The sequence below is a fragment of the Carcharodon carcharias genome, chromosome 12 (assembly GCF_017639515.1).
Source record: "Carcharodon carcharias isolate sCarCar2 chromosome 12, sCarCar2.pri, whole genome shotgun sequence".
Classification (NCBI taxonomy): Eukaryota; Metazoa; Chordata; class Chondrichthyes; order Lamniformes; family Lamnidae; genus Carcharodon; species Carcharodon carcharias.
This window is the reverse complement of record NC_054478.1, coordinates 134,340,412-134,363,077: the sequence shown is the minus strand read 5'-3', so window position 1 is coordinate 134,363,077 and position 22,666 is coordinate 134,340,412. Positions and strand designations below refer to the sequence as shown.

Sequence of the window (22,666 nt, the reverse complement as noted above, 5' to 3'; positions counted from 1 at the left end):
ATGTGTGAAGGGTGAGGAGTTAGATAGTATACCCACAATATATTTGGTGCTGTGATTAACTTTCTCTTGCTGGATTGGGCATTTTTAACAGTTGTCCTCATCTGCAACTGAAAGAACCACAGACGTACATGGAATGTAAAGCATTTGGCACGACCAGTCTATGTTAGTCTTTATACTCCATGAGTTCCTTCCCACTGTAATAGTCTCTTCTCAACCCCATGAATGCCTCTATTCCCTTCTCCATCATGTGTGAACCAAGCTGCCTCTTAAATTAGCTTACACTCTTTTATAGCTTTTTATTATGTTACAGCAGTTTCTCATCCTATGTACTTGTAATGATAACCTTGGAGACCAGCAATCCTTCTGTATGATCCCGGGTATGTTTGGATATTAAAAAGGGTTGCATACATATGTGAGCTTAGGGACAGAAGAAGGCCATTCAGCTCTCAAGCCTTTTTTGCCATTCAGTTAGATTATGGCCGAACTGCATCTTAACCCCATTTTCCATCTTGCATCCGTAACCTTTAATACACTTGCCAAACAAAAATCTATCAATATCAGTTTTGAAATTTTTCAATTGACCCGCCAACCTCAACTACTTTCTGAGGGAGGGAGAGTGTTCCAAATTTCCGCCATCCTTTGTGTGAAGAATGCTTCCAGGCATCACCCTGGAGTGGCCTAGTTCTAATTTTAATGTTATCCTCACTTATTCTGAACAGTCCCACCCAGAGGTCATTGTTTCTACGTCTCACCCCCTTCAATCATCTTAAATACCTCAATTAAGGAATACAGGGCAAGTCTGTGCAACACCATATGTCCCTGTAATTTAACTCTTTCAGCATTATCATTCAGGTGAATCTCATTCGGCGAAACTCATCATAAGTTAGTTACAGTTTCATGTCATAAGATGCGTACTGATCAAAAATTTCAAATTCTATTACCACAATGCAGTGTTTCTCTCACTGTTTTATGATGGTGCAGCATGGGCTTCTGCTAAGCAGCCTCTGGCTATTGAACTTCATATTTCAGCTCTGGCATTGGAGGAGGTGCCAAAGCCAGAAATGATGTGCTCCTCATCAGGGAGGGAAGCAAAACCAATAGGACAAACTGCCCTAGTGAATACTGTTCATGAGCACCTCCTAGCAGTTGGCTTATAGCCCGGCCACAGTCTTCTCAACCTTAGCAGAATGCTGTTTTTGTCTGGACAGTATGAGGGACAGGGAAGACATCCACACAAAGGGACAGAATGAGACATTTCAAAAATGTAAGAAACTTTTTGTTGGTGTCTCATGTCTTAACAATGCGGTTTGACTTTAAACTCCTTTTTTTGAATTGCAGAGCGCAGGAGGTTTTTCGGAATGCAATGCAGCTTCCTGCTGTGCAGCTCCAGATCGTTCCAGGTTATAACAGGGATCGGTATGAGAGGTCAGCAATTGGATCCCTCAGTAGTTACAACCACGAAGATGATTCCAAAACCAAGTTTCCACCTCCATTACGTCCAAAGCCAACCAGCAAACCTACGGATTTGACTTATTCCAGTAGTTCTGAGAATAGCTCACCCTTGATTTTAATGCAGATCAGTAGCCCTAAACAGTTGAGGAGCAACAGTCACTCAGTACTGCCAAAGAAAACGTCCTCACCAACATCATTTGGTGGACTTGGGACCAAGAAACAAGGAAAAAAGATCAAAATCGATTTGAAAAAAGGTATGTTTTGTGCTGCAACCCAGATGGAAACAGGGTGCTTCTGAACTGTAGTCACTGTGTAATATAGAAAACACAACAGCCAATTTAAGAACTGCAAGCTCCCACAAAGAGCAATGTGATAATAGCCAGTTAGTGACATTGATTGAGGGATAAATTTTGGCCCTGATCTTTTACATCTAACTGCGAGGGCAGACAGGGCCTTAGTTTAACAGCTCATCTAAAAGACAACACCCTCTACAGTGCAGCACCCCTTCACTACGGCACTAGAATGTCACCCTAGATTTTGTGTTCATGCCTCAGAACTTGGACTTGAATCCACAATCATCTGATGCAAGAATGCTACGACTGAACCATGGGAAACAGTGGGAAGAATAATTGCATTTTGTTCACTTTAATGTGACATTGTTGCACGATATTCAGAGCAGTCCAAACCCCACCACATTAAATGCTGTAAAGGTACAGCTTAACCATGACTCCAATATTGCCTTTGGTTCCTGTGTATTGTGAGTAATATTGCTGCTCACTCCTCTTTCAGTGATGTGAATTGGATGTTCAACAGGATTATTTCTGCAGCAAAATGCAGTCAGTGGGGGATGCATTCACAATACAAATTACGTGAGTTCAATCAATCTTGGTCACTTATTGCAGTCCGATCTCCAGGCATGATTGAACAAGGAATTGCCCAAGCATCTCCATTCAGGCAGGGATTTGTCGTATCACCATCAGCACTACAAATATATATATTTAACTCAGAAAATCGTGTTATTGCTCATTGTACTAAGGGTGCGCTGTTTTATAATAGGGATATTATGAACTAAGTGTGACAAGTAAAGTGTTACACAAAACATATTTGAAACATGATTGCACTTCATGTGCAAGATTTTACACTGAGGTCAGCAACAGATTTCTAAAGGACTGCTCAGGTGAGTTGGGAAAGTTTTGGCCCTGTCGAAATGTGAACAGTATGCCTTTCATCTCATCCCTGCTATCACCTTGACCTTTTACATCGTCTACGTCATTGTTCCTTCTGACATCCTTTCTCAGCCAAGGTTATACCTTCCTTGCTCTCTGACTCTTCTCTGCCTTGTGATTTCAAGCCACACACTGTTCTGTCACTTGTGCAACTGCAACCTTCCCTCCTCATTGTTCTCCTGCTTCCTGCTCTTGTCTCCCTGTCTACCTATTTCCCATTTGGTATCTGTTTTTTGCTCTCTTTCTTGCTCTTTCTCTCTCTGTCTCTGTCTCCCTCTGTCTCTGTGTTTGCCTCTCTCTCTCTGTCTGTCTGCCTGTTCTGGATAGAGTATCTTTCTTTTCCCTTCTCCATTTCTTCGATAAGAAACCATTATATTAAAAAAACACGTGCACACCCAACACACACACTATACGTACACACAACACACATATACCACACACAAGTGTGTCTTGTAATATACAGCTGAGAATCGTGCTTCTGTTTCTTTTCTATATAGGTTAGTGGAATGTTAGGCACCAGAGGCTGAAAATAGCAGCTCAGGATGGGAAGAGGAAGCTGTGGAGGCTATGGTCCTGAAAAAGTGGGAGAGAAAGAGAGAGGAGCAGGCAGAAGAGATCTGGCGGGCTGGTGGACTTGAAGAACTGCCACTGAGTAGGCGTAGATAGAAGAAACAGATGTTGTTGCAGAGAGAGGCAATAAAGGACAGTTGAGAGAGAAGGTGTGGAAGGGTAGGTGGAGATGGAGGGCGGTAGCAGCAATGGGGTGAAAATGGAAGAGACCACAGTGCCAGGCAATTAATAGTAGGAGGAGCATGAGAAGAGTGACAAGACTCAAGGACAGCAATAGCAGTTTATTTCTTTAAAATAAAAAGTCAAAGTTTTTTTTTAAAAAAGGGAGGAAACCTATGTAGTAGACAAATGGGTGGCAGTATGATTTGTCATTTGGTAACACCAAATAAAAGGGTGTTTACTGTTACCTATTAAATATTTAATGTTACACTTCTGATGTTGCTATTACACTCATGAGCCAGAAGGTTGTGGGTGCAAATCTCATTCCAGGACTTGAGCACAAAATCTAGGCTGGCGCTTTATTGCAATACTGAAGGAGTGTTGCATTGTCAGAGGTGCCATTTTTTGGATAGGCCAATAGGTAAATTAAAAGATCCCAAATCACTATTTCTAAGCAAAGCAGGGAGATATCTCCAGTATACTAGCTGATATTTATCCTTCAGCCAACAGCGCTTAAAGAAGAAGAATACCTGGTCATTAACACAATGCTGTTTGTGAGATCTTGCCAACTTCCCTACATTTCAACAGTGACTACACTTCTAAAGCACTTCAAAGCTGCAAAGAGCTTGGGGCATCCTGAGATTGTGAAAGACACTACTGAAACAAAAGCCTTTCTTTCCTTCCTTTGGCGTTACCTCTTAGACACTGTGGGATGTTATAAAGGTGACACCAGGGAATGTGTATAACAAACAGGAGCACTCAGAATTTTTCATATGTTACGCAGATGAGTTCCAGAGTCAAAGGCAGGCGTGCTGATATCCACTTTTATGATGCTTAGAATTACAGATTTATTTTGTGTGGCAGTTAGATGAAGAAACTTGCTCCTTAGAACATAACTTCCATGCAGTGATGAGGAAGTCACCCACGTTTTCAGTTATTATAATGCAAACATTGATAATATATGGGCAATGAACTGAGAGCTGCTACGGAAACAAATGTTTTTTTTTTAAATGAACATTTCCCATTATCTAGGTGCCCATTAACTGGAGTGTACTGAGCATTGGAAATCAATTGGGGCCTGAGAAAATGTCCCCTTTGGAAATGAACATTCTCATTAACTGTTTTTCAGCTGTCACTTCACTCGAGAGCCTGGGATCAGCATTTCCTTTGTGTGCTGATACATGAGTATAGCAAAGATTGCTCATTATCTGAACTCTGTGTCATAATACATTGGTTTGTGTAACCTTTCAAAGCACCAAGTCATTTCCTAATACGCAACATATAATGCACATGCTATTCAACTTCTACCTATTCCCTTAATGCCTGTCTTCATTTGCCTTAACTGCCCTAGTACTCCTAAGCAGTGTGGCCACCTTCAATGAACTATGGGATGAGTTGGGCACCATGAGTACCCCGAGAGCTCTAAAATTCTGTCAGTGGCGTGCAGATGTGTGGGACGAGCCATGCCATATATATTGTTGAAGGTGTTCGAGGAGTGGTGAACGTCCATCAGAAGCCTGCAGAGCAGGGACACCCAGGGCAGGGGCTAGAATATTAAGTGCCCTAGGCAAACCTTCAGCCTTGCATCCCACCTCCCCCCAGAATTAACTTTCGAAAATGGATATTGTGTTAGTATGAATAAAAATTCTGCCTTTATTTTTACAGGTTAATTTTACACGATTAAAAGAGAATATTATGACATTGATTGTACATTCTCATTGTTCCACACTTATCACAGGATATCCACTAGAAGAAATGGACATTATACTGTGTAATATGGCTCACATAATGTGATACCATGTGTTCCTCCAACAGTTACTGGATGATTTTATGTGCAATTTACACATTCAATAATCATTACTATAGAGTAGGCTAGATTAAATTACATTATTGGATATTTCTTACTGGTTTGCAGTTTTGGGATAATCATGTACATGTGCAAATTTGTAAAATTGTTTCTTAAACAGAATGAGAACTATAATAAATTTTGGGAAAGACTGCAATGTGCATACATGGAAATCTATATGTATGTCAGTAAATGTATGTAAAATATATGAGTAAAATATATGAGTAGATCTAGAACTTTCTTTCCCACTGCTGTAGCCTGTTTGTTAACTTATGCAGTTTCCTGGATAGTTCATTCAGTTTTTTGGCACCCCCAAAATTTTGCTGCTGTAGGTGACCAACTAGTTTACCTACCGGTGGCACCGACCCTGGGGGCACCATGGCATCATGATGTCAGTAAGTGAGCAACGCTGACTTGAATGCCACTAGTAACCATTCTGGAGCTCAACGCTGCAGCTAATGCCCCCTCTTAAACTTACACAGCTGAATGCAAGTTCAGCAGCAGGAAGGCCCCTGACCATACCAGCACTATTTAAAGGGATCATCAACTACTTATAGGTAAGTTGCTGGTTGATTTCTTCTGCAAGTGTTTGGTGCTTTCCATGACACTCTACAGGGAGTGCTCTGGTAGGTGCTGAAGCAATTTTTGCTGATTTTAAAGATTCTACACAAAGCAGATGCTCCCAGGTATGAGTGCATAAAGAATCATTCTGCTTGGAATACAGCATGACTTGGAGGATAAACAGAGAGACACAGAGCAGAAGAGGGCGGAGGTGGAAGGGAGAAGGGCTCTCAACAGGTGGTCATATCCACCTAAAGTGTACAGGGAGCATTTCACCTACTTAAACCTTAATGAGGAATATTGCCTGTGCCTCAGTAAGGATGTCCTCATCAAAATCTACCAGCTTCTATAGCCACAACTGCTATCTCAGAGTAGGGCAAGGGCTTTTCTGGTTGGACTGTCCATGAGGAGCTCATTTGAGTCCGTTACCAGTTACTGCAACCTCAATTTCCCATTCACCAATATTCCAAAATCTTATCTTCCCTCTGTCAATGAATATTGCACTGTCCGCTTGGTCAAATTGCAAAAATAAATACCACCACAAAATAAACATTCCAAACCGTATTTATAAATGAAATCATGCCATACAGCATATAAAAGTATTCCCTCAGTGCCTGTCTTTATTTGTGTTTGCTGCCCTAGTAACTCCTACGCAGTGTTACTCCAGAGGTTGCAGCTTGGTTGGTGGAAGGCTGCTGGTTTTCAGTGGAAGAGATGGCGCATGGTCTTAGAAGGCGACCTCAAGCAGGTCTGAGCCTAGAAGACCCGCTTGCTCTTTGCCCCATTTTTGCAGTCTGGGCTGACTAGCTGACAGGCAACAGCAAAGATATTGGTGGAGTGGCAGGGGTGGAGCAAGAATACTGTCCATCCTGAGGGAGGACAACTGGTTCAAGCTCCTTGGAGTTGCTGCCACACTGCTAGGTCTAGGGTGAGGCAGGGGAAGGGGTACCTCAGCAATCCTAGTAAACTGTTAGAGGCAGATTGATAGACTGCTATGATGCCCTGCAAGCTCATTTGAACACAGTAATTCACAGCCACCTGAGCTTTCATGGCACCAAGTTGACCTTGCATGACAGCAGTTTGAGCTTCACTGCAACTGGACTAGCCATATAAATACTGTGGCTACAAGAACAGGTCAGAGGCTAGGAATCCTCCAGCGAGTAACTCAACTCCTGACTCCCAAAAGCTTGTTCACCATCTACAAGGCGCAAATCAGGAGTGTGATGGAATACCCTCCACTTGCCTGGATGAGTGCAGCTCCAACAACACACAAGAAGCTTAAGACCATCCAGGACAAAACAGTCTGCTTGATTGGCACGCCATCCGCAAACATTTGCTTCCTCCACCACTCATGAACAGTGGCAGCAGTATGTACCATCCACAAGATGCACTGCAGGACCTCATCAAGGCTCCTTCAACAGCAGCTTCCAAACCCACGACCACTACAACCTAGAAGGACAAGGGTAGCAGATAGATGGGAACACCACCACCGCCAGGAAGTTCCTCTCCAAGCCACTCACCATCCTGACTTGGAAATATGTCACCGTTCCTTCACTGTCACTGGGTCAAAATCCTGGAACTCCTTCCCTAACAGCACTGTGAGTGTACCTACACCACATGGACAGTAGTGGTTCAAGGCAGCAGCTTATTCTGGCCAATGGTAACCCTCAAGATGTTGATACTGGAGAATTCAGCGATGGTAATGCCCTGAATGTCAAGGGGTAATGGTTACATTCTCTCTTGTTAGAGATGGTCATAGCCTGGCACATGTGTGGCGCGAATGTTACTTGCCACTTATCAGAATGGGACTTGGTGTGAGTTAAGATATGGGCAGCAGAGTTGTGGATGAGCTCAAGTTTATGGAGTGTGTTAATTCTTGTAACGTGGCAGATTATACATTATTTCTGCATGTGTATTTAGAAATTAAAATCTATAGCCTGCTTTCTTTACAGTATACTTATATGGTTGCATAATTGATCTATTCAGAAGGTCTAGTGTATCTGTATTTTAATACATAATTGTAATAATGCATATTCAATTGATCATAAGTTTATTGTAAAATGTTAGTGCTTGTCCTGTGTTGCTAAACAGTTAATCCAAATTTTCCTTTGCTTCTTCCTATGCCTAGGTACAGAGGGTCTTGGTTTCACAGTAGTCACCAGAGAGTCATCTGTGCATGGACCTGGTCCCATCCTCGTCAAAAATATTCTGCAAAGAGGGGCGGCAGTAAAAGATGGTAGACTGCAGTCTGGAGACAGAATCCTGGAGGTAAAAAAATACATCTGTTTCCACACGATGAAAGCAAGATTTGGACAACAGAATCTGTGTTTCGCTAACCAGCTACACAGATTTATTGATCTGTCCTTTCATAATGCAGAATTTATGATGACCTAGAATCATTTGACATGACATGCCTGTCATTTTATGCTGCACTTTAGCGATATTAAACACTCTCGCCTATTTTTGTACTAGATGTTCACAAACAGATGCTGCTACTTGCAGATGATGCAAGTTCCATTACATGTTTTAACCTTGTGTTTCTTTTGATCTCCCTGCAATGTTGAGAGCATATATGCGACCGACCCTTGTGCTGTTGAGCATATGTGGTTGCTTTCCTTCCTCTGTGGGAATCATGTGCTCAAACCTTTGCTCCTGACCAACTAGAGTTGCCTCCTTCCCCAGGTTAATTTCAGAGTTAAAATACAAGAGGAACATCAGAGGAGCAATAAAAACTAATTGTGTGGTTTTTCTTCAGTTTCCAATTTCTAGAAACACTTTTATCTATTTAGTTAGAAAAGTATTGGAGATGGGATGGAAAAGACTGTTTGTTTGATAGTGAAGAGCCATCCAATCAGGTACTGAAGAGCCCATTTGCTTTCTAATTGACTGGGAAGGTGGGTGCACTGTGGGGATTGATCATATCAAATGACCAATAGTGGGAGAATGTGGGCACGTATTTTGGAAGCAGGAGATCATGGGATGAAACTGTTCCAGATATGCCCAACTGAATTTGTTCCATCATGATTGAGGCTAATGCCAAAGTGCCTACTCACAGGCCATCCTGCTTCCCTTGTTCCCAGAATTATATAATTTGACTTCCATCTCCAACTTAAATGGCATTTTTATTGCCCAGTTTGGTGGGACTAGGCATAGCTGAGATGCTTTTTGACAGTTCAGGAGTGACATTTCATTTACCACTGTAAGGGAAAGAGCTTGCATTTAGAAAACACCTTTCACAACCTCAAGCTAAATGATGGCCTAGCCAGGGGCTCCCAAGCCCATGAATGAATGGATAAAAAAAATGCGCCAAAGAGATTCACAGCTGATGAACCACTGTTGATATACGACATCAGTTAATACAGACCAGATGCTTAGCCAGGATTGACATCCGATTGTTAAACTTGAACGTTGAGTTCTGATCCAGGTATTGAGTAAGTCTAACTTGCTGAGGAAGCTGCAGATCTCAAGTACAAACTCTGTTTGGGACTCTCCCAGTGCCCCACCAAAATTTTGATGGAGAATCAGCAGAAGCCCTGGAGAAAAGGCGTCTCCACTGTTCTGCTGCAGAATTTCTGCCAATCTCCCACTGAGCTTGTGGTTGAAGAACTGTTGGTGAAATTTTACCCCTTGCAGCCCACATTTGTATGAATGTACAAAGTTAATGGGTAGGAAAATATCAACTCATCCATCAAGGCTGCCCCACACCATGATGGCTTTACCATCAGTCCCAGTGACTTCCACCCTACCATCACCCTACCATCACCTCTCACAGCCATTTCATTCCTTGGGAGAATCAAAACAAAATAGAGAAAATCTAGCACCTTCTCAAGGGCAATTAGGGATGGACAATAAATGCTGGCCGAGCCAGCGACGCCCACATCCCATAAATGAATATATATTTAAAAAAAATGAAGATAAAGAATTCCTGAGAATTCCATTCCGAATCATAATTTAGAACCGGAGAAATAAATAGAAGGGTTAACTATGGATTTCACTCTCTGTCATCCCTCCTCCTCTCTTTTTTGCCCCTCCTCCTCTCTGTCACCCCTTCTCTCTTTCAGCTTGTCCCTCCATTTTCTCTCGTTCTCCCACCCCTTTCTCTTTTCTCCCCCATTCTCCCTTTCTCCACAACACCACCAACCCTCCCCCCCCGCTACTGAAACACCCCACCGCCCCTAGCCTCTGCATCTTGGAGCAAAGCCTGGGAGATCTAGGCCCTGTTTCTGGAGGGTTGGGAACCCTTGTGAGAAAAATGTCTTTTTTCTTAGTTGTGCACGTACAAGGCTTTGCTAAATGCTGTGGCTGAATCTGCATTCCAACCTTCAACTTAACAACAAACAGTACACCCAGCAGCTAAATCGTTTGTGTCCCTTTCATTCTGTTTCAGATAACTTCATGTTTCCTCCTCTGATGAGCATAATGATCATGTATAATGAATCTTATTTCCGGTAGCACATGAGTGCAGAGCTTGAAACTGACCCTAATTCAATGCCGACTGACAATCTCATTCAATGAGGTTATAAGGGTGATTGGTGTGGGAAATGGAAATGCACCAAACATTCAACCATCTATCATTAATTCTGGTTGGGTCACATCAAGGATACTGTCAGGTCATATTCTCCTCTGCCAAAACCATACGCTGCTCCCAGATCATCCTGGTGAGCAAAGATAATCCTGAATTCCTGTCCTTCACTATCAGTGAGGCGATAGTGTAGTGGGGCATTGTCGCTGAACTAATAACCCAGAGGGTAATCCTGGGGACCTAGGTTCGAATCTTGCCACGGCTGGTTCAAATTCAATAAAAATCTGGAATTAAAAAAGTCTAATGATAACCATGAAACCATTGCCGATTGTTGTAAAGGCCCATCTGGTTCACTAATGTCCTTCAGTTCTAATGGAACTAATGTTCCTCCCTTTAGGGAAGGAAATCCGTCGTTCTTATCTGTGGTTGACTCTTAAATGCCCTCTGAAATGGCCTAGCAAGCCATTCAGTTATATCAAACCGCTACAAAGTCACAAAAAAGGAATGAAACCGGACAGACCACCCGGCATCGAACTAGGCACTGGAAAAGACAACGGCAAACTCAGCCATTGATTCAAGTGCCAAAATTGGGAGAGCTGTCTCACAAGCAACAGCTTGACATAGTTATCCTCATGGAATGATATCTTACAGGTAATGTCCCAGGCGCCACCATCACTGTGGTGGCACAATGGTATATAGTCGGGAAGGAGTTGCCCTGAGAATCCTCTACATCGACTCTGGATCACAAGTCTCAGGTCAAACAGGGGCAAGGAAACATCCTGCTGAATACCATGTACCGCCCTCCCTCAGCTGATGAATCAGTGCTCCTCCAAGTTGAACACCACTTGGAGGAAGCACTGAGGATGACAAGGGTGCAGAATGTACTCTGCGTGGGGGACTTCAGTGTCCATCACCAAGACTAGTTCGGTGGCACCACTACTGACCAAGCTGGCAGAGACCTAAAGGATATAGCTTCTATACTGGGTCTGCAGCAGATTGTGAGGGAACCAACAACATGCTTGACCTCATCCTCACCAACTTGCCTGCTGCAGATGCATCTGTCAATGACAGTATCGGTAGGAGTAACCACCCCACAGTCCTTGTGGAGACGAAGTCCTGCCTTCACATTGAGGATACCTCCATCGTGTTGTGTGGCGCTACCACTGTGCTCAATGAGATAGATTTCGAACAGATTTAGCAACTCAAGACTGGGCATTCATGTGGGCCAACAGCAGCAGCAGAATTGTATTCAACCACATTCTGTAACCTTATGGCCTGGCTCTACCATTACCATCAAGCTAGGGGATGAACCCTGGTTCAATGAAGAGTGCAGGAAGGCATGCCAGGAGCAGCACCAGACATACCTAAAAATGAGGTGTCAACCTAGCGATGCTATAACATAGGACTACTTGCGTGCCAAACAGCATAAGCAGCAAATGATAGAGAGAGCTAAACGATCCCACAACCAATGGATCAGATCTAAGCTCTGCAGTCCTGCCACACCCAATCGTGAATGGTAGTGGACTATTAAACAACTCACTGGAGGAGGAGGAGGAGGCTCCACAAATATCCCCATCCTCAATGATGGGGGTGTCCAGCACATCAGTGCAAAAGATAAGGCTGAAGCATTTGCTGCAATCTTCAGGCAGAAGTGCCAAGTGGATGATCCATCCTCCTCTGGAAGTCCCTAGCATCACAAATGCCAGTCTTCAGCCAATTCTATTCACTCACGTGATATCAAGAAATGGCTGAAGGCATTGGATAGTGCAAAAGGGTATGGGCCCTGACAATATTCCAGCAATAGTACTGAAGACTTGTGCTCCAGAACTTGCCATGCCCCTAGCTAAGCTGTTCAGTACAGCTGCAACACTGGCATGTACCCAGCAATGTGGAAAGTTGCCCAGGTATGTCCCTGTACACAAGATGCAGGACAAATCCAACCAGACCATTTACCATCCTATCAGTCTACTCTTGATCATCAGTAAAGTAATGGAAGGGATCATCAACAGTGCTATCAAGCGGCACTTGCTTAGCAATAACCTGTTCACTGATGCCCAGTTCGGGTTCCGCCAGGGCCACTTGGCTCCTGACCTCATGACAGCCTTGATTCAAATGGACAAAAGAGCTGAACTCCCGAGGTGAGGTGAGAGTGATTGCCCTTGACATCAAGGCCGCATTTGACAGAGTGTGGCATCAAGGAGCCCTAGTAAAACTGGAGTCAATGGGAATCGGGGGAAAACTCTCCAATGGTTGGATTCATACCTAGCACAAAGGAAGGTCATTGTGGTTATTGGAGGCCAGTCACCTCAGCTCCAGAAGCACCTCAGGGTAGTGTCCTAGGCCCAACCATCTTCAGTTGCTTCATCAATGATCTTCCTTCCATCATAAGGTCAGATGTGTGGATGTTCGCTGATGATTGCACGATGTTCAACACCATTCGCAACTCCTCAGATACTGAAACAGACCATGTCCAAATGCATTAAGACCTGGACAGTATGCAGGCTTGGACTGACAATGGCAAGTAAAATTTGCATCACACAGGTGCCAGTCAATGACCATCTCCAACAAGAGAGAGCCTAACTATCACCCCTTGACATTCAATGGCATTATCGTCACTGAATCCCCCACTATCAACATCCTGGGGGTTACCATTGACCAGAAACTGAACCAGACTAGCCATATAAATACTGTGCTTGCAAGAGCAGGTCAGAGGCTTGGAATCCTGCGATGAATAACTCATCTCCTGACTCTCCAAAGCCTGTCCACCATCTACACAAATCAGGAATGTGGTGGAATACTCTCCACTTGCTTGGATGAGTGCAGCTCCCACAACACTCAAGAAGCTGGACACCACTCAGTACAAAGCAGCCTGCTTGATTGGCACCACATCCACAAACATTCATTCCCTCCACCACCGATGCACAGTAGCAGCAGTGTGTACATCTACAAGATGCACTGCAGGAATTCACCAAGACTCCTTCACTGCACCTTCCAAACTAATGACTACTACCCTCTCGAAGGACAAGGGCAGCAGATAGATGGGAACACCACCACCACCTGGAAGTTCCCCTCCAAATCACACACCATCCTGACTTGGAACTATATCGCCATTCCTTCACTGTCGCTGGGTCAAAATCCTGGAACTCCGTCCTTCCACTGTGGGTGTGCCTACACCACATGGAGGGCAGCGGTTCAAGAAGGCAGCTCACCACAACCTTCTCAAGGGCAACTAGGGATGGGCAATAAATGCTGGCCCAGCCAGCAAAGCCCGCATCCCATGAATGAATTTCAAAATATCTCCTTAAAACTCTCACCCCTGTCCTCTCCTTTTTGATCAAGTACCAAAAGCTTGAGACCATCCATTCAGCTATCTCTGCAACATTTTTCTATGCTACTCCCTACCTTAGTCAATTCCATATGTATTTCCCCTGATGCCCTCAAAGCTCACCTTGTCCAGAGAACCATCTCCTGTTCTCTTCACTCTGTTTCCACTAAACTGCTAACTGCACAACTTCCCTTCTTGGTTTCCATGCTGTTGTAAATAGTTTTCTCACATACTTCTACTTTCTAGACTACTGCCATTAACTCCCTTCCTTTAAAAACTGCTCTATGTTCCTTTGTCCTTGTAACCATCTCCAAACTCCTTGAACTCATCCCCTTCTAAATCAACAGGTAAGTTTCCTGCAGCTCCATCTTTGAATCTCTATCAGGTTTCCATCATTGTCACAGCAGTGAAACAGCCCTAGCCAATGCCACAAGTGGCGTACTATGAAACTGTGACAAGTTAACCCTCTTCATCCTCTTTGTCCTTTTTTGCAGCTTTTGACAATTGCTCACACCATTCTCTTTCCTCTGATGTTAGCCTCAGTGAGATTGCTCCACTTCGATTGTCGGCAATGGCTTGTCTTTCAGCCTCTGTTTTGTTCCTACAAGTCCTGGAGCCCTTCATATTAATGCTGATGCTGCTTCCCTTGTCCTTCTAGGTGGTTGACGTTGCTGGTTCGCAAGCTGCTACCCATTGAGCCTTGATGAGTTGATGCAGTGCATCTTATTAATGATATGCACAATGTCACCGAGTGTTGGTGGTGGAGGGAGTGAATGTTGAAGGTGGTGGATGGGGTGACAATCAAGTGGGCACCTCTGTCCTGAATGGTGTCAAGCTTCTTGAGTGTTGTTGGAGCTGCACTCATCCAGGTTAGCGGAGAGTCTTCCATCACAATCCTGACTTGTGTCTTGTAGATGGTAGACAAGCTTTGGGGAATCAGGAGATGAGTTACTCGCTACAGAATTCCTAGCCTCTGATCTGCTCTGGTAATCATGATACTTATGTGACTTGCTCACTGTTTTAGGCCGAAGCAGATTGTGTGCAAGCTGGATATCCTATTGACCCTGACCAGAATTCAGACGCATAACCTTTCATTCCTCTGGCCTGTGTATACTCTGCTTTCCTTCACCATACCATTGATGGTCATGTTTGAATCTCCCCCTAAACCCTCTGTTACTCCACCACCCTCTCCTCCTTTTAAGACCCTCCTCAAAACTTACTTCTTTGACAAATCTTTTTATCATTGTCTCTTAATTTTTTTTTTGCCTCAATGTCCTTTTCTTGCCTGATTGTGTTTGTTTTAAGAGTCTTGAGATGTTTTTCTACATCAAAGATGCTGCAATAATGCAAGTTGTTGTTGAAATGCTATTCTGGGGGCAAAAGAAAGTCTTCACAATCTCAGGACCTCCCAAAGTACTTCACAGTGAATGAAATATTTTTGAGATGTAGTCACTGGTGTAATATAGGAAAACGGGGCAGTCAATTTGCACATGTCAAGGTCCCACAAATCATAATAATACAGTCTGGTTCTTTTAACATCATGTTGACATTTCAGGAGAGTAGTTTTAGTTGATAATGATGAATTGATGCTGGGATGGGTAGGGGATAAAGTAGGACTCTTGCTGGGTTACAATGTTTCGCAAAAACTTGCTTTGGTAACACTTCTCAAAGTGCCCCACAGGAGCATTGCTGGGCACAAACTACCTAAATAGGTATTTGGACTGGTGACCAAAAGCTTGGGCAAAGAGGCAGGATCTAAGGAATGTCTTAAAGAAGGAGAGAGCAATAGAGAGATTTAGCGTGGGAAACCTACAGTTTGGGGCCTAGGCAGCTGAAGGCACGGCCAACAAGAACGGAGCAGAGGAAATCAAGATGGTCCTTTTGGGGGGGATAATAGTAAGAGCTTTAGATTGCACTAAAGCTTATGGTATTACCTGATTTGTAGAGTGCTTAAAGAGGAACGCAGAGTGTGCTTTCCTATGCAGATAAACTGTGTTAAACCTGGCATAGAAGTGCATGCTGCTACTGGGGTGACATCAAGTAAGAAAAGACTTTAATTCCCTTGACTTCACCTTGACAAGCCCAAAATTTGTTTGGAAATGTTTGTGCTTGCACAGAAAGGTTTGTAAATGTTATATATTGCAGCAAGAGGGAGGCATTCCCTCTGGAGTTCAGTTTCTCTCAGGAAACCAGTTCATTGGGTGTGCTGCTGATCCCAGTTTCCAGTCTTAACAGCCAAGGACTACCTGAAGATGAATATTTCCAGATCCTAATGCATGCAACTCAGTTTTTCCACCTTGGAATGATGAGAGTCTGAATGCAATCTGCTGAGACTGTATCCTAACGTTGTTTGACTTCCAGTCCATTGCTCAACCAACTGAGCTACACAACTGAGCCCAGTGTGTCAGCTGTGGCTCAGCTGGCAGCACACACACTGTGAGACAAAAGGTTGTGGGTTCAAATCACAATCCAGGGCTTGAGCACAAAAACTAATCCTGAAACTCCACCACGGCTGGTATTAACCCAGTGGTGGACGGGGGGAGTCACCAAGCAGGAAGCCTGAAAAGCAAACCTTGTCAGGTTTGTTTGCAGGCTCCCAGGGAGGAGGTGCCTCAGTCAGTTACTCAGTGCCTGATCGAGGGACCTGTCATCGGGAGTAGGGGAGAGCATGCTGAGAGCAAACACCCCCCTGACCTTGCTGCCGACACCATCCCACCACACCTTTCCTGCGACCCCCACCCCCCCTCCTCACGACACCCATCCTGCCCTCGCTTACCTGTGGCCTTGGGGGGGGGTCCCTCGGTGATCCTTGTGAATTACGTTATCTCTGACAGCTGGAATGCCTCAAGATCCCCGCCATCAAGCTGTTGAAAGTGAGATGAATTAACAGCAGTAGATACAGTTATTAAGCTGTCTTGGTTCAGTGTGTAATTATAACTGACTTGTTTTGGTTTCCTTATAACACTGGACTCTTCTGTAGCTTCTCTGTGTCCCCCTCTCCTCCAGCAGCCCCCACACTTCCTCATCCATAAACACAATTGCTATTCATTGTTTAAATGAAAAATAGTCAAAATCTTAGAGATAAGAGAGGATAATAAAATTAAGTCAATGTTTGAAACTTTTACGTTTTTTTAATTGTGGAGTGTGGGTGGTGAAACATTTGTTTAGTGTTCATGTTATGTTAACTTGCATCTGGGCTCAGAATGTCGAATTAATGCCTCTAGTTTCTTTTATGTTGAGAATTCTTGCTGATGCTCTGCATTCTCAACCCAGTTACATACACAAAAATATCTATAAGCAGTTTTCTTTTCATCTTGGTCTGTTAGATACTTCAGTGATATGCATGCTCCTATCTTTTGGAATAGTTATCATTTTCTGTGTGATGCCTCTGGAGGGTCAGTATGGGACTGCAGGAGGGAGAACTGGCCATGTTGCATACTCAGGTAATGATTCCTACTGCCAAACAACACCAGCCACGGGATGAGAACAACTTGTGACCTCGCCCTTGGTGTTCTCTTTGATTGAGCTGCGTCGTTCTTTCTAACATCATTTCTTTTGACTCGGAGTCAATGTTTGTCAAACACTTTGTAAATGCCGGTTGTTGCTCAAGCTAGGAGTAGTCTAGGAGAGCATTCTACCTACATCAGAAGGCTGATATGTCTTCATAGGATACAGTGCAGTCTAGTGCAGAGAGAGACAGGTGCTGCAGAGTGCAGTTTTGTTTATACAAGATATTGCTCCTGACAGGAGTGAGCCAGGCAAAAAAAAAAACCTGCATGGATGGGGATTTGAAGACTGAGCGCTGCTCATTATGTCAGTCGCTCGTCTGGAAGATTTAGGGTAATCACTCCCCAAGGATGAATGGCACACTGCTGGAGGCATCTCTTGCAGGCATACTTCAACGACCAGGCATGAATGGCACTAAATAGAGATAATGGAAGGTGCTCAGGACAAAGGGAAAATACTCACAACTTTGTTCTTTCACAGTGTAGAGATAATGTGATGTTGGTTGTCACTTGCAATGAAGGCTGAAAACATCCTGCTGCCTCATCCCCTGTAGTAACTTTACAGCTTGATCAGGCCAATATTATGTACAGAGTAGAACACATTAAAAAAGAAGTGAATTCATATTTAACTTGTTTCATTATACTATAAATTAAGATTAATTTCCACCTCTGAATAAACAGGATTATCCTCTCCCGCCCCACCTCTTCTCTCCTTCTACTCTGTCCCCCACTACTACAGTCCTCCTTTGTTTATATTGTTGACACCCTTTAAACTCCTTTAAGGCATCATCCAGGATTTATATCCTTGAGCACTCATCTAAGATTAGCACACCTGGGTCTTTACAAAGCAGAAGAGAAAGTGGGATAGACGATCAACGTGTCATATAAATCTCAACTCAGAAGGAGGACATTTGACCCATCATGCCTGTACCAAGTCTGCACCAAGCCATCAGCCTGGAATTTCTTGAAAACCTTTGGCATAACTATGATGCAGGAGCAGATTTACCCTTTTTTGAGGAAATCCATGCATAAGTGTTTTACGTCGAAGCGTCTCTATGTGCAGATTTTCTCAGTTTGTTTGCAGCATAACTGCACTTGGCTCTTTAATGTAGCTCCACACCCAAAGCAAAAGAACGGCCAATGCGAGTTTCCTGCATGTAAAGCAGTCTTAATTGCTGTGAATTTACACCCAAATGTTTAGACACAGCAGGACATCAATAAGATAAAGAGGAAGAAAAATTAAGCGTGTTCCACACTTTCCACTGGGCCCCCAGTTGCTTTTGCTGATTTCCGCTTGTTTTACACTGTATTTACATTCTGACATATGCTAATGGAGTTTTCAGGAAATTTAGGTGTAAGTCCCCAATTGGCAAAATTGGAAGAGAAACCGCTGTAAATTTGGGCATTATTCCAAGCCAGGAATATCCGAGCCTCCTATTCTAATTCAATTCTGTGGCCTTTCCCCATCTACTCAATATATTTATCAAATAGATGTTTGGATTTTTTTCCTTTTGCTTCATTTTCGGTGTTGAAAGACTTATTGAGTTCCAAGGGTGCATATTTTTCTGCCTTCCTTTCCCTCACAAACCCTCTACAATGGTTATAAATTGGGTAGGTTCCAATCTGACCTTCATAACGACATTTTCTAAGGGATAGGTGGAGTCAACTTACAAAAAAGACCATAGGGGTCTGAGTTCTGACTGACATATCTGGAGAATTATGTCCATCAAAGAATATTCTAGAATAATTATCCAAAAGAAAACTTCCTCCTACTTTTCTCCCATCATTCAAAAAATTTATTACAATCAAAAGTTTGTTTCAAGAAGTTTAATTTGTTGAATTAAATTCAGTTTGAGCAAGTTTTGCTCTTGGCTTCCTTAGCTTTGTAGGTAAGTATACCAGTTAGTGTGATGCTCAGCTGTACAGACCTAGAAGGACCCAAGTTTGATGTTTGGCCTGTGCTGGCTTAGTTGACCTTAACACAGGCAAAGCTGGAAGGCATTGCCCTGGTCATGGGAAATGAGAGGAAAAGTTGAGTACAGTTCTTGTTCCTGATTGCTGCGCCAGAAATCTCTACTGCAAAGTGCCGTGTATAAAGAAAGATTTACATTTGTATAGCACCATTTGTGACCTCAGGATGTCAGAAGGTGCTACACAGCCAATGAGGTACTTTTTTTTTGAAGTGTATTCACTGTTATAATGTGGAAAATGTGACAGCCAATTTGCATGCGGCAAAGGCCCCCAATCAGCAATGTGACAAATGACCTGATAAGCTGCTTTTAGGTATTGGTTGAGGGGTACATATTATCCAGGACATCGGGGAGAACTCTCTTGCTCTTTTTCAAAATAACAGGATCTTTAACATCTACTGGAGAAGGTACACAGGGCCTTAGCTTAACATTTCAACTGAAAGATGATACCTCCTACAGTGCAGCACTGCCTCAGCACTGCATTGGAGTATTGACCTAGATTTGTGCTCAGTGTCTGGAATGGGACTTGTCACCACGACCTTCTGCTAAGAGGCATGTTGATGTCGGGTGTGCTGGAAAGCCTGCTGATACACTTCAGGCTCATATGGGAAGGATGGTCATTTTGGTGAGCCCACTGTTGGTGGGCTGTTGTTGTTGTGAAATCATAGCCCAGCGTTAATCAGTGTGTTCAGGAGTAGAAAAGAGAAAATGAGGGGAGGAAAATAATGTATTTTTGGCCTCTTTTAGCTGATTGATGTGAATTTGATATTTGTGACATACATAATTGCAATAACAGTGCTTAGGACAAAGGTACTGTGTTGGGAAATTAAACTGGCGTTAGTGTAGCTGTCGGCAGAATAATTGCTTGTTTACGTGATCATTCAGAAACAAAAGAAGTTCACCGTTACAAAATTCCCAATGGTGCAACAAGCCTCCAATGTCTCCCATTTGTTACCCAAATTTTATGGAGCAAGGATAAAGAGCTAAAGAAACAAACTCAGTTTAGCACCTCCATGTATGTTTGTAATTGGCACTGTTCTGGTTTTGCCCCATAGTCCCTGAATGTGACAAAGCTGGTTCCGATTTTGAAAAGCTTGTTTGTGCTCAGAAGTGACAATTCATTGAACCTTTCTTCATTGCAGCAAGTAACTTGGGAGTCATTCCTTCTTTCGTCTTGTGGCAAAAAAGAGTGCCGCATTCACCATTAACTAGCCTTTCTTTTCCTACATCTGCCTCAATCTGTCATTTGGGGAAACCAGAGGGAAAAATAGAGACCTTTTAAATATGTTGCATTGGAAACTAATGATCACAAAGTTTAAAACTGTTGAGGTGAATATTTCTATTTATTCAAAATGACAACAATTTATTTACTTATATATGCTCGTGTGTGTGTAAATTATATATATATGGAGCAAGAATAGGCCAGTCAGCCACTCAAGTCTGCTCAGCCATTTAATAAGATCATGGTTGGTCTGATTGTGGCCTCCATTTTCCTGTCTACCCCCTATACCATTAGATCCTTGACTGACAAGGAGTCAATCTAACTCAGCCTTAAAAATATTCAATTTTGCAGCCTTCACTGTTCTCTGGGAAAGAAAATACCACAGACTAACAATCCTCCGAGAGAAAAAAATTCTCTTCATCTCCGTCTTCATGCCATTAGTGCAATAAAATGTCCCAAGGCACTTCACAGGAGCAGTATAAAACAAAACTAGACACTAGGCCTATAAGGAGATGTTAGGGCAGATGGCCATAAGTCTGGTCAAAGGAATGGGTTTTAAGCAGCATCTCAAAGGAGGAAAGAGAGGTGGATGGAAAGGTTTAGGGAGGGAATTCCTGAGCTTAGGGCCTTGGCAGCTGAAGGCACAGCCACCAGTGGTGGACCACTTAAAATCAAAGATTCTGATCTGAAAAGGTCAGAATTAGATGAGCACAGATATTGAGGGTTTTGGGGCTGGCGGAGATTACAGAGAGAGGGGCAAGGCCATGGAGAGATTTGAAAACAAGGATGAGAACTTTAAAATCAAGTTTTGCTTTACAGCAGGCCAATGCAAGTCAACGAGCACAGAGATTTTAGGTGAATGGGACTTCATGCAAATAAGGACATGGGCAGTAGAGCTTTGGATGGCCTCAAGTTTATGGAGGGTAGAATGTAGAAGGCTAGCCTGCATTGGAATTATCAAGTCTAGATCAACAAAGGCTCAACAAATGAAGGTTTAAGCAGCGGATGAGCTGAGGTGGAATGAATCCAGACAATGTTGCAGAGGTGGAAATAGCTTGTCTTTGTGATGACGCGGATATGTGGTCAGAGGCTCATCTTTCAGTCAAATATGACACCAATGTTGCAATCAGTCTGGCTTAGTCTCAGGCTGTCACCAGGGAGAGGGATGGAATCAGTAGCTAGGGAACAGAGTATGGGAATCAACTGGGTTCAGTCTTCCCAACATTTAATTGGAGGAAATTTCTGCTCATCCAGTATTGAATGTTGGACAAGAAGCCTGATAATTTAACAACAATGGAGGAGTTGAGGGAGGTGGTGGTGATGTAGAGTTGGGTGCTGTCAGCATACATGTGAAAACTAACTCTGTGCTTTAGGATGATATTGCCTGGGGGCAGAATGTAGATGAAAAAAAAGGAGGGGGCCAAGGATAGATCCTTGGGTTAGCGGTGCAGGAACAGAAAGCGAAGTCATTACAAGTGATAATCTAGTTACGATTGGATAGACAATTTAGTGCCTAAAAGTTTCTGCAAAAGAAAATTGACTGTGGCTTGTATAAGTCCAAGCGTTGCCTTGTTCATCTATTGTTTCTGCATATTCCTAGCAATGGGGCTTATTGCCTCCTTTTAACCATGCTTGGAAGAATTGTGGGAGAACTAAGTTACGAGGAACGATTTATGAAACAGATGTATGAGAAGGCAGCTTTTCGATGTAGAAGTAGAATAGAAAAGATCTGATCCGAGTGCTGCCGAAGAAAGGCAAACAGATACAGATTAGATAAATCGGGGCTGGGCAACTATTTGGACTGGAGGGCCATTTAACAAGTTATGGTTAGGTGTTGAGGGCTGCTTGCATGAAATTAATTGTGTTAATAACAGCTATTTAGATATTAAATATTTAGAAGTCCATTCTTTGTTAGATTTTCAGCATTCAGCATCTTTGATAAGGTCATTGCCTAATTTGGATTCAGGTCCATGGATATTTTTCTAGCCAGACATTGTAACACTGATGTAGTCATATCAAGATCAACGAAACTTAGGGAGGCCCAAATCATGGGATAATACTGAAGCACAGACACTTTTTTTTATTCATGTGCAGTGGTGATATATATTCTATTTCTCCCTCTTTTGCTAAACCAGTGGTTCTCAAAAGTTTTTGCTTGAAGGACACCTTTTCAAATATAATCACAGACCCACAGCCACCCCTTGACAACGCCCCCCCCCCCCCCACCCCAGCCCCCCCACTCCAGGTAATGCTGCTATGAAATAGTAACATGGACATGCTGCATTTAAACACAAAGTATTTTAAGAA

The 22,666-nt window shown here is 43.2% G+C and overlaps 1 protein-coding gene across 6 annotated transcripts in view; it reads left to right on the top strand.

Annotated features, from left to right (window-relative positions):
* Window positions 1-22,666, top strand: part of LOC121284923 (partitioning defective 3 homolog B-like) — an 885,862-nt gene that overhangs the window by 387,651 nt on the left and 475,545 nt on the right. For all 6 annotated transcript variants that reach the window (XM_041200843.1, XM_041200844.1, XM_041200842.1 and 3 more), the window contains exons 8-9: window positions 1,339-1,706; window positions 7,943-8,082. In XM_041200843.1, the coding sequence (XP_041056777.1) occupies window positions 1,339-1,706; window positions 7,943-8,082 (508 nt within the window). The remainder of the gene's footprint in view (window positions 1-1,338; window positions 1,707-7,942; window positions 8,083-22,666) is intronic.